Here is a 13178-nt window from a genome sequence, read left to right as displayed (position 1 = left end):
GAAAGCAGTGAATCTACACCACACATCTTCCTGAACCCATCCCCAATGAATTTTGATTTCCTTTTTGTAATTTCTCCCGAATGAATTGGGTGGGTTTCCATTTTTTTGTTTCTTATTTTCAGCACCCACAATATTTTACTTTGGTTGGTGATTACTTTTATGTTGTAATTCAACTTTTTCTTATATTTCATTGAAAATGTTTGTGTCATTACTCATTATTAGCTTTCATTTTATTCAACATTTTTGATTTTGTTCATGTAAAAATCATGCTGCAAATGCAAAGCAGTTCATTTTCTTAGAGTACTTGTTGTGAAAGGTATCTGTATTGTTTGCAATATTAACAATATTTTTAAACTTAGGCAATGTCCCACGAATTCAAAAGAACTTTTAACCCCCAGCAGAAAATGACGCAGAAACCCTCAGGTTGGTGATTATTCAAGTCACATTCTAATTGAATTGATTTATTCTAGCAAGCACACTAAGTTTGAAAGAAACATTTCTTACCACAACTAATTCCCTTCTATCATTCAGCGATTGTTAGATCCAGGTACAGTTTAATAATAAAAAAGAGTATACTGTAGATTGTATTTTCCTTCTGTTAGTTTCTAAAGATGGATTAAATAAATATTTCGCCTTTTTTTTAAAAAATACAAGCAAAATATTTTTGTGCTTCCTTTTATGTAGTTGCACTGTCAAACACATTTCATTTTTACTGATTTTTTTTTAACTGTAATTAAATAAGTTAATGTCAAGTCACTACTTAGGTCCTGGAAATTGTATAATATATAATGAAATATTGAATGAAAGCTGACTGTAAATTTACAGATTTTCAGCACATGTAGTGTTTTCTTATATTTGTTTTTATGTATGTTGTTCTCCTTTTCCCCAGTCCAGTATTCATCTCCACATTCCAATTAAACGAATTCTAAAGTTGAATACTTATATCATAACACCAAATTTATATTCAACCATCAAAAAGTATTAAGTTATATTTTTATAGGAATGTCTGTGAGCCCTGGAAATCTATGGGCATTTGACTGCAATTTTGGCAAATGATGTGCCAAACACATACAAAATGCTTTTTTAAGTAGTTTGCTATAGTCAAGGTTTTCGCAGTTCATCTGCAAAACCTTAAGATTTGTGTTTCATTAGGTGCACTGAATTTGCCATTTAGGTTAAGCTCTTACTGATTAGGATTCTTGAGGTGCAATGGTAGTGTCGCTACCCCGAACCAAGAGGCCTGAGTTCAAGTCCCACCTGCTCAAGAAGTGTGTAATAACATCTCTGAACAGGTTGATTAGAAAAATGAGTTAAATTTAAAAAAAGCTTAGTGATTTGTATTCTCTTGTGGTGCAGTGGTAGTATCCCTACTCCTAAGACCCAGTTTCAAGACCCATCTGCTCTAAAGCTGTGTAATAACATCTCTGAATGGGTTGATGAGTAAAATAAGTTAAATTAAAAAAAACTGCTTCTGATTTGTTTTCTTTACGATTTGGCAAGTGCTTGGGAGTCTGTCATGTCACTTCTCAATTTGATTATTTTCAACAATTTCTATTTACTAATAATATTACACAAAACATTATACCCACTTCGAACTTTTTCATAGTTTTTCTTAAGCATTTTTCACCCAGAAATGTTTAGAGTTGCAATTCACCAACAAAGAATACTGCAGGGTGTGCACACCCTCACATAATCTCAATACTGTACTGTAATCTTACTAAACAATTCAATGAAGGACACACAAATTTCAGAAAACGTCTTTACCTTATTTACATATTTACCCAATCATCTTATTAGGTTTTAATTTTCAGTATGAAAAGTAAAGTCTAACAAACCTTTCCAGGACTTGAATATGTCTAATTTAGAAATTGCATCCCAAATATCTCACAGCCCAGCCCATTTCTCACAGCTGAGGCTTACACAATTGGTCGAAAATTCCCTCAAGTCACAGTGTGTCCAATTTATATTATAATGATATCGTTGGATCTCTTCAAGAACTGTAAAGTTACAAAGTGATTTATGTGTCAGATACAGTGGCTCAGTGGTTAGCATTGCTGCCTCACGCTGACAGGAACTCAGATTAGATTCTAACCTCGGCTGGCTGACTGTATGGAGTTTGCACATTCTTCCCATGTCTCTGTGGATTTCCTCCAGGTGCTCCAGTTTCCTCCCACAATCCAAAGACGTGCCATTAGGTGAATTGGTCATGCTAAATTACCCATCGTGTTAGGTGCATTAGTCAGGGGTAAAAGCAGGGTAGGGGAATGGGTCTGGGTGGGTTAGTCTTCGGAGGGCCGGTGTGGACTTGTTGGGGATCTGTAGGGGATCTAATTGAATCTAAGTTGCCCATAGTGTTCAAGGATGTGTAGGTTAGGTGCATTAGTCAGGGAAAATTAGGGGAATGGGTCTGGGTTGGTTACTCTTTGGAGCGTCAGCATGGATTTGTTGGGCCGAATGGCCTGTTTTCACACTAAATGGGATTTTATGATATGTTTTTCGCATAATCATCAAAAGGGGCAATCATATTACTTCATTCATTTAATTCAATATTGTCACTTCGAAATGAGCAAAATGAAAGCAGACTTTACAAACCACCATGAGGAGAAGGAGTGGGCACCAGGAAAACTGAACAAGGAGAGATGGTGAACTAGATAAAACAACATGAGGAGGGAGAGTGAATATTCTAAGAGTGACATCATAGGAAATTTGAGAATCGATTGATTTTCAAGCAGCTGCTGCTGGGGGCTGTATTTTAGCTCCAGTAATTTTGGAAGCTAAATTTTTAAACTTACGTGGGGAAAGTATAAATTTAGAGGCTTGAGAGAGAGAGAGAAACCTGACTTGTAAGATCAAAGAGGTCCTGCATTGTACTCCTCTATAGTTTGCTTGAGTAACATTAAAGTGCATTAAATGAAGTCGAAGTACCTAAATTTAAAGTAGGTAAAATAATTTGCAAGTATGAGGTTAAGGCAAGACAGAGCAGTTCAGATATGTAGTATGCCTCTCCAGTGGCTTATGGGGAGTAGTGGACACTTCTCGTGAGCTGAACAGTCACTGATTGCACAAAAGTGAGCTCTAGGTTTCATACCCCGAGTAGCAGCTAAACTCACTGAAGTGCATCCACAAGGTGGAAAAATATGTTAATAGCATGTTCAAAAGGGTGGTCATACCTCAAGTCAAAAGCAAGCAGGCAAGTAGAAAATGGGTGCTTGCCAGGTGTCCAAGAGAAGGCAGGCAGACAGTGCAGGAGTCTGCAGACTCACGAGCTAGATTTTCTGTCTGGAGAATGGTGAGGATGATGTATCCTTGAAGGAGTGCTAAGCTTCTGGCAGCACAGTTCACCCAGCTGTACAGGAGTGGAGGAAAAAGAATGGGAAAGCAGTATGAATAGAGAGTCATTTATTCAGGCGAACAGATTGGAGTTTCTGTGGCCAACAATGTGACTTCAGGATGGTATGCTATTTCACTGGTGTTAGAGTCAAGGATATCATAAAGCAGCTGCAGGATATTCCTCTTGGGGAGGTGAACAACCAAAGATTCATAGACCACATTAGTTCCAGAAAGAAGGTAGGAGGAGAATGCAATTGGAATTTAGAGGGCTAAGTAGAAAATTGGCAAGCAGGACATCTAAAGCAGTAATTTCTGGATTACACCCAGTTCCACATGCAAGTGTACATAGAAAAATGAAGACAAACCAGATGAATTTTCTAGATGGCTTGAAAAATGGTGTAGGAAGGAGAGTTTTAGTTTCCTAGGTCACTATGGGGAAATAGCACCTGTACAAACTAGGCAAGCTGCATCTAAATAAGGCTGGAACTGACTTCCTTGCAAGATGTTTTCCTAGTGCTATCGGGGAGGATTTAAACTAACTCAAGATAAAAGAAGCAATGGTGTTACTTTTGGTTAAAGGGAGTAGTACTGGGGAACAAGGATGTTTCAGAGGATTCGAGGATAAAATCAATTTGGCTTAAGCTAAGAAATAGAAAGGGTATTATTAAGTTGATTGGTGAAATCTATAGACCATCAACTGGTGAGAAGCATGTGGAGGAACAAATCTGCTAAGGAATTATGAAGAGGTGTAAACATCATAGTTTAGTTGTAATGGAGGACTTGAATAATCTGTATATCAGCTAAGACATTGGTGGCATAAAAGTTGTGAGGGGCAGGCTTTCCTAGACTTTAGTTGAAACTTTATTGCTGGAACAGCACAGCAGGTCAGGCAGCATCCAGGGAACAGGAGATTCGATGTTTCGGGCACAGGCCCTTCTTCAGGAAATTCCTGAAGAAGGGCCTGTGCCCGAAACGTCGAATCTCCTGTTCCCTGGATGCTGCCTGACCTGCTGTGCTGTTCCAGCAATAAAGTTTCAACTTTGATCTCCAGCATCTGCAGACCTCACTTTTTCCTAGACTTTATTCAGGAGAATTTCTGATGGTAATACGTGTCCAATCCAACAAAAATAATAATGGACTGCTAGATCTGATTCTTGGGAATGAGGTGGGTAAAGTAGATCAAGTGAAGGGACCTTTAGGAGATGGGGTCAGTGTATTATCATGTTTAGCATGATAGTGGGCAGTGCAGAGTCAAAAAATAAAAACTGGTGGATAGATGACTTCAATGGAACAAGAATGAAGCTGGGCTGGATAAACTAAGAATAGCTGAATAATGGGCTATCTGAAGAAGAAATGGTTTGAGTACAGTCAAGGTATATTACTTCAAAAGTGATTGGTAAGATAAACAAATCAAATCTCCCTGGATGATGAAAGGGATCAAAATTAAGTTAAAGAAGAAAAGAATGTACTTGTGACAGGTGTCAGGTATTAAAACATTTAGGAACTAAGCTGAATACAGAAAGCTCAGAAAGGAGGTGATAAAGCAAATAAGAGAAATGAAGAGGTATTAAGAAAAGACTTGAAGCTAAGACAAAGGGAAATCCCAAAGTTTTCTATAAGCACATCAGTAGTAAAATCAGAACCTACATGGAGGCAGTTGGCATGGGTTGTCATGTGAATACTTTGAACCTGTCTTTATCTTTGAGGCAGGTGCTGTCCAGTCAATTGTGATAAGGGAGATAACTCAGTAGAAGAGATTAAGATTGATGGTGAGGAACCATTGATTAAGCTGTCAGTATTTAAAGTTGAAGGGACACTGGGACTAGATGAGATGCATCCAGGGACATTGATGTTGAACATTTACAATGTTGAAGGAAGTGACAGTGGGAGCTGTGTAGATACTGGCAATAATCTTGCCATCTTTACTTGATTTGGAGGCATGCTAAAGATCCAGGGTAGGGGAGTACAGAACTAGAGGGCACAGGTTTAAGGTGAGAGAGGAAAGATGTAAAAGGGACCTAAGGGGCAACTTTTCCACGCAGAGAGTAGTGTGTATGTGGAATGAACTGCCAGAGGAAGTGGTGCAGGTAGATAAAATTACAACATTTAAAAGGCATCTGGATGGGAATATGAATAGGAAGAGAGTAGGGATATGCTGTAAATGGGACTAGATTAATTTAGGATATCTGGTTGGCGTGGACAAGTTGGATCAAAGGGTCTGTTTCCATGCTCTACATCTCTTTGACTCTATGACTTGACGCTTCCAAACAATTGCATTATTGTTTAACACGGCTTGTAAAAATAAGCCTAGCAATTACCAAACAGGTTTTAAGAAAATGACTTTGGTTGGGAAAAAACCTTTAGAAATGATTGTTAGGGATAGAATTAATATTCATTAGTTCAGAATGAAAAGCGTATCTAAATGATTTGCTGGAAATTCTAAAAAGTTTTTCTTGGAGGAGGCTAAGGCTGTTGATGTGTGTGCTTGATTTTCCAAAGGATATTTGGTGCAGTGCCATACAACAGAGTTGTGAGGTAACTTATAGGTTATGGAATAAAAGGGACAGTAGCAACATGGATACAAAATTGACAAAGGGATTGAAAACAGAGAGCACTGACTAATGGATATTCTTTGATCTGAAAGAAGTTCTTAGTGGATTTCCTCAGGGGTCAGTATTGGTATCCTAGCTTTTCCTGATTTTGCTTTGAAGGGGACAGTTTCAAAGTTTGCAGATGATGCAGAACTTGTCAGAATTGTAAACTGTGAGGAGGGGAGTGTAGCATTTCAGAAAGAAACTGACAGATTAGTGATAAAGGAAATTCAATGTGGAAAGTTGTGAGTTAATACACTATGGTGCAAAGAAGTTGGAGATACGATATGAAACAAAGGGTACTATTCTAAAGGTTGTGCCAGAGCAGAGAGACCTGGGTGTATATCTATTTTAAGTTAATAAAGATGGCAGTGAGACCTACTAATAAAGCATTCAGCATTCTGGGCTTCAGTATTTGGGGCAACGAGTATAGGAGGAAAAAGGTCATGATAATGTTATACAGCTCATTAGACCTCAACAGGAATATTGTACAGAGTTCTGGACTCCACACTTTAGGAAGGATGTGATTGCATCAGTGAGCGTACGGAAGAATGAAAAACTTCAGTTATGAAGAAAGGTTGTAAAAGTTGGGAGTATTTTCCTTAGAAAGGAGAAGGCTGAGGAGAAAATTGACACAAAATCATGAGGTGTCCAGACATAAATGATAGAGTGAAGACTGTAAAAGAATCAAGAACTAATTGTTTTGCAAAAGAAGCAAATGTGAGGAGAGAAATAACTTTCTCACATAGTCCGTTGTGAGGGTCTGGAATGCATTGCCTTGAAGTGTCCCATTCAATAGGGTATTGGAGGGTTATTTAAATAGAAACATTTTGCAGGGTTACAGAAAAAGGCAAGAGTTTGCTCATAAATTAAATTGTTCAAAGGGCTAGAATGGACTTGATGGGCCGATTGGTAGCCTCCTGCATTTTAATAATGCTGTGATAACATGTCTGAGCATTGACATTTATGATTATTAGATTAGTCATTGACTCTTAATATCTTCCATCTCTGAGTCTGTGTTTATTGTTACATATTTTACATGTAATTAGTCCATATATTAATACAAACTCATGCATGCAGTTTCTTTTAGCAGATAACTCTCTCATTAAATAGAAGGAATAATATGTCATTAACATTGGTGCTTTTATTGATTGTCACACTTCACAGAGAATGTGTTTGGAACAGTTTCCTCACATGCATTAAATCATGTTGAAGTTCAAATAGGACCGATTTCAATGGAAGTTGTAACAGGAGACATAACGTGTGAGAAAACTGATGTCATTGTCAACTCAACAAACAGTAACTTCACTCTGAGAGCAGGTATAATGTACAGTGTTCAAAAGTTTTTTAAAGTTGCAAAATATAATTATTCATCTTTAACTCCTGTCCAGATTTTGCGCATGAAAATACAACACAGCTGAGAATGACTTGAACTTTATTATAATAGTAATGGTAGGGAATTTAGCACTCATTATTGTCATAGGAGTCTCGTGGCCACATCGCACAAATTCAGGTTTTGCTGCGGGAGAAAGTTGCTTCTCCAGAAGATGGACTCTTACAGTTCTCCCTGACCAACTTGACAATAAATTTGGTGTGTTGGCATGAGGTAGGGATACTAATCCATTCATTGAATATGAAAGAAAGGTAAAAAAAAGCTCATGCATTCAAAAGTAAGTGAGATTTTAATGGCCTAATAAATGATGATTAGTACTGAATAACCTATCTATCCCAAGAATATAGTCTTACAAGTGTGAGGTTGCACAAATTCAGAAAAAACATTATTAGCAATAATGTTTTTAAATGCTAATATTTTTGACTATTTTGTCACGATGAATCCACCAATATTTTGAATCCACATTGCATTTTCTGCAGATGGAAATCAGGTTAAACCTCCACCAGTAGTCTCTCCCTAATCAGAAACCAGCCCTATGGTCCTCGGGGACTCTGGTGACTTTACCTTTATTCTCGTTTTATTCTTTGTGGTTGAGCTCTGTGTTTCTCACTTAAGACGCCACTCTGATTGAAGAGCTTTGCTATTTCTTGCCTTATTCACAGATGCCACAAATTTGAGTGGATATGATTATTCCATGGTTGACTTAGTGATCATTTATAACATAAGAGATTATTTTATGCTGCTATAAATTAATTCCTTCATTTAAACTTAAATTTCAGGTGTTTCCAAGGCGATACTAGATGCTGCGGGTCAAACTGTAGAAGATGAATGCAAAGTCCTTGGTATAGTTACTGTAGAGATATATTTTGTTGCCTTATAACTTACGCTAAATAATGCAATTTACACTTGCAATTATTCCTGGTTAACAAATTTCTGTACTAAAACATAGATTTTAAACAAAATCATCAAGCACTACAATAAGACAGAATCAGGAGAACTATTGAGCAGTGTGGCATGCAAAGAAATTTTGGATGTATGTGTAATGCCAGATTTCTTAAAAGATGCTGAGAGTAGTTTGAATCAAATTCCTTTCAACTGTACTCCTTGCAAAACTCCTAGACCTTATTCAACAATATCACTAAGCTGTGATTCTCAGAATGCTTCTAAGCTGTTGATCTCAATAACATTACCCCTTCTACTTCATAATCTGCTTGGTGGTCATTCCTAAAGCATACCAGTGATACCAGTTTCCAAGATTTTTCCTCATGTGCCTAGGCCTTTGGACCCCTTCCACATTTTCTCTGGACCCCTGTTCACATGTTCTCTAAATACCTGAAATTTCCTCTATTTTCCTTGAATATTACCAAGGTGGATTTTTACAAGCAGCAGCAAATTAAATAATCACACCAGGGCTGCCATTCAATTAAGGACAATGGCCCATTTCTCAGCTTTTCTGGTCAAATCAAAGGTCAGCTGCTCAATAGCTTATTTGCACTATTCATAGAGAAGGCCACTATTGGATCTGTAAGCAGAATTCTAGAAGAAGAATTTCTTCTAGAGTGTCTGTACCAGGCTGGTAGGCTCAAGCGATTGGAATGGTGAAACTGCCATCTTGTGCTATTACTGCTGGGGAAGATCCTTACATAGACTAAGACAGGATCATTAAGGAAGAACCCTACTTCAATCTCTTGGGAATTCTCTGTGAGGCTGCTTTGATATACCTGGTGGTTTCTCTACTCACAGCATCTCATACATATCACAGCAAAATGTCTGCAATGGAGAAGAGAGCATTGTGACTGCTAATTGGTCCACTTAATGAACTGTTGTTTCCCTCCTCCAGTTAGTGGGTAGCTGTAATGCTACTGTACCTGATTCTCAAAATACTTGATAGCATTGGGAAGAAATTTAGGTTCCTGCCAATGCTTTCTGAATCCATTTTAAGAGTATTTCTGCCTCCCAGTCCATCCATTTGTCACTTATCTGAGAGCAGAGTACCAAAGTTAAAGTTTGTAATTTTTTAAGTTCCGTAAATCACCAAATCTATTCTTACACTTTCTTTGATGTTCCAAACTATTTAAAAGTAATAACATTTCCATTTGGACCATGACTTTTTTTTTAAACATTACTGGTACAATATTTGAGTTTATGGAGTTTCCACAACTGTCACATGATCACTGTCATCTAACCTAAGTACACCAGGTTGCAGTGCATAAATGCAAGAATGCATTGCAAACTGTGTGCCCCAGAATTCAAATTAAGGCTGCTCCCTTCCTGAACCTGATGAACGCTCATTGTAGTTGTATATTTTCTTGATGAATTAAATCTGCCGTTGTCACCCGCTTCAGGTCCCAAGCATTTGTGCTTGCAGTGGCACGAAAACAAAAAACTAGGCCCACTCTGTCCTTGATTCAACTCGGGGCCTCACATCCTGCTACATCTTCATTTTACATGTTTTACATTTTACAATTAACATTTCATCCAACCATTTGCTTTTTGTTTTGATTTTGTAATCCCCTAATCTCTGCTACGTTCCCAGCTAATTGGCCAATCCCTGTCTGTGTCCTGGACTAAATATGAACAGTGCAACAGAAAATAATAAATGTACCATAAAAAACAGTTAAAATTTTATGTATAGTAAACATGCAATATTAATTTCAGAACTGTTACTTTCTCCATTGTTTCCATATTAAAATGAAATTTCCAAAAAATTGTTGAGGTAATTCTCTATTTACTTCAAGGCATCCAGCCAAATAATGGAATAATAACAACAAATGCAGGAAACTTAGCGTGTAAAAAGATAATTCACATGGTTGGACAAACAGACCCAAATCAAATACGAGCTTTTATTGGTACAATTCTTCGGAAGTGTGAAGATGAGAAATTTTCCTCAGTTGCTTTCCCTGCACTCGGAACAGGTTTGAATTTTATTCATTCATTTATTTGTTGACTTTCTGTTTTATTTTGAAGAGCAAAGAAGAACAAAGAAATCCAAAAAAATAGTTATTACCCCAAGTAAGGTTGGCAGAACTGGCATGCGCAAGTTGTATATTTAATTTGATTAAATGTTATGACTCAGTATATGAGATGAAAGACATGAGTTTGTTAAGGAAATAATTTTACAACAGACTTTAGTATAGTGGATACAAATAACATCCCAAAAATAATTGATAATCAGGAAATGGAAGAGAGCAAATTCAATAAAATCACAAACACCAAGGAAATGGTACTGAACGAATTGTTGGGGCTGTGTGTTGACCAGTTTTTTTAAATTTAAAAAGAAAAAGAGAGGTCAGAGTGAGCATTGGCCCCTTAGGAAATGAATCTGGTGTGAGATCATTATGGAAAACAGTGAAATGGCAGAGAAGTTCAGGGTGGCATGGTGGCTCAGTGGTTAACACTGCTGCCTCATAGTGTCAGGGACCCGAGTTCGATTCCAGCCTCAGGTGACTGTCTGTCTGTGTAGAGTCGTGCGCATTCTCCCCGTATCTATGTGGATTTCCTCCGGGTTCTCTGGTTTCCTCACAAGTCCAAAGATGTGCAGATAAAGTTGTTTGGCTATGCTAAATTGCCCACAGTGTCCAGGAATGTGTAAATTAGGTGGATTAGCTATTGAAATGCAGGGTTACAGGATGGGGTAGGGGTGTTGAGAGAGTTGGAGTGGACCTGATGTGCCTGAATGGCCTGCTTCAATACTGTAGAGATTCAATGATTCCTTAATTGTCTACCTCACTCTTGCTTTCTCTTTTGGCCTCTTCTATTCTTACCACCTGACCTACTTCATCTTTCTTATTTCCCTTCCTGTGACAATATAGCTTTGGCAAGTCTATGTACCATAACCAATTTGCCTTCCTATGACCAGATAAGTCACTTCAAGTCACTATATCACTTTCAATTAAATTATATGAATTGGTGAATCTTTCTTTCAGAGATCTACCTTGTAGAAGTATGAATGCTAACAGTTCATCTCCTGTTTGAAATGGTCCACTTGTAAGATGCTTGTCTGCCTATTATTTCATTGTTGCCTGCAGAGTTTTCAAAACACCTACTACTTTGCATGTTCCTGTGAGTCTTCAAGAAATATGGGCAGTTAATGCAACATTCAGGATTTTTTTTAGTTTAAAATCTTTGGATTGAGCTTTCTCTTTTAAAGAAAAAGGAGTTACCATTCCTTTTGACAAAAATAGTCTATATCTCTCATCTACTTAATTCACCTCTCCAAACAGTGTTTACCTTTAGTTTCAAATTTGTGGTTAAAGCTACAATTTGATCTGTGGCATTTTCCTTTTGAATTGTCTATTCAAACTCACTAGGAGAAAGTGAGGACTGCAGATGCTGGAGATCAGAGCTGAAAAATGTGTTGCTGGAAAAGCGCAGCAGGTCAGGCAGCATCCAAGGAGCAGGAGAATCGACGTTTCGGGCATAAGCCCTTCTTCAAACTCACTCCCAAACTCTTAAGTCCCATGAGCTTACTGTGCAGATCCAGCAATCTGAATGAAAGTGTCCCTGTTTATGACAATGTACTCTTAAGACCAGAACTTTCACTTTCACCTTCAGTATCTTTACTTTGGTCTTGGATGGGGATCTCAGGTCATTTCCAGCAGTCCTTTCTTTGGCCTGGCTACTTTCCTTTCATCATAAGACCGGAACAGGTAGAAGCAGAAGTAAGCCGTTCCATTGTGTCTGCTCCACCATTCTGTGAGATCATGCCTAATCTGATAATCTCCAATTCCAGGTTCTTGCTTTTTCCCCTGAACCCTTGATTCCCTCACTGATTAATGATCTATTTTTCTCAACCTTGAGCATACTTAATGACCCATACTCTACAACACCCTGCGCAAAGAATTCTGTAGATTTATTACCGTCTGAGACACTAAAATCCTCCTCAGCTCTGTTTTAAATATGTGACCTCCTAACCTGAGGGTATGCTTTCAGGTCCAAAACTCTTCTACAATGGGAAACAAACTCTCCACATCTAACCTCTCCTAAGAATCTGGTATATTTCAATAAATTCACCTTTTATTCATCTAAACTCCCATATGTACAATTCCAATCCACTCAACTTGTCCTCCTAAACAGTACCTCAATAACTAAAATCAGCCTAAAGAATCTTCTCCGGACTGCCTCAGTCCATTATATCTATCCTTATATAAAAAACTGAAAAGCATTTGCAATATTCTATTCTATCTGTGGTGTCACTAGTGTCTTGCATGATTTTTAGCAAAACTTCCTTATTTTTTACCCAACTACCTTTGCAATAAAGCACATCATTCCACTTGTCTTCCCTATTACCTATTGAAATGATTTGGAGATGCCGGTGTTGGACTAGGGTGTACAAAGTTAAAAACCACACAACACTAGGTTATAGTCCAACAGGTTTAATTGGAAGCACACTAGCTTTCGGAGCATCGCTCCTTCATTAGGTGATAGTGGAGGGCTCAATCCTAACACACAGAATTTATAGCAAAAATTTACAGTGTGATGTAACTGAAATTATACATTGAAAAATTGATTGTCTGTTAAGCCTTTCATCTGTTAGAACACCATGATAGTTTCACTTCTTTCATGTGTAAATCACAAAACCTTTTTTTAAAAGGTTGCATTCTCGGGTTAGCTGTTAACAATGGTGATAGCTAGACAACCCGAGGATTAAAAAAAGGTTTTGTGATTTACACATGAAAAAAGTGAAACTATCACTGTATTCTAACAGATGAAAGGCTTAACAGACAATCAATTTTTCAATGTATAATTTCAGTTACATCACACTGTAAATTTTTGCTATAAATTCTGTGTTACGAACGAGCCCTCCGCAATCACCTGATGAAGGAGCATCGCTCCGAAAGCTAGTGTGCTTCCAATTAAACCTG

General features: G+C 37.7%; 1 protein-coding gene across 1 annotated transcript in view; it reads left to right on the top strand.

Annotated features, from left to right (window-relative positions):
- LOC122551674 (protein mono-ADP-ribosyltransferase PARP14-like) overlaps positions 1-13178 on the top strand; it is a 73586-nt gene that overhangs the window by 39372 nt on the left and 21036 nt on the right. Inside the window, exons 9-12 of the mRNA XM_043693978.1 lie at positions 360-423; positions 7089-7241; positions 8094-8156; positions 10053-10229. Coding sequence (XP_043549913.1) covers positions 360-423; positions 7089-7241; positions 8094-8156; positions 10053-10229 — 457 coding nt within the window. The remainder of the gene's footprint in view (positions 1-359; positions 424-7088; positions 7242-8093; positions 8157-10052; positions 10230-13178) is intronic.

This window comes from Chiloscyllium plagiosum, chromosome 7, assembly GCF_004010195.1.
Source record: "Chiloscyllium plagiosum isolate BGI_BamShark_2017 chromosome 7, ASM401019v2, whole genome shotgun sequence".
In the NCBI taxonomy this organism is placed as follows: domain Eukaryota; kingdom Metazoa; phylum Chordata; class Chondrichthyes; order Orectolobiformes; family Hemiscylliidae; genus Chiloscyllium; species Chiloscyllium plagiosum.
Note: the sequence above shows the minus strand (reverse complement) of the source record. Positions and strands in the feature narration are given on the sequence as shown.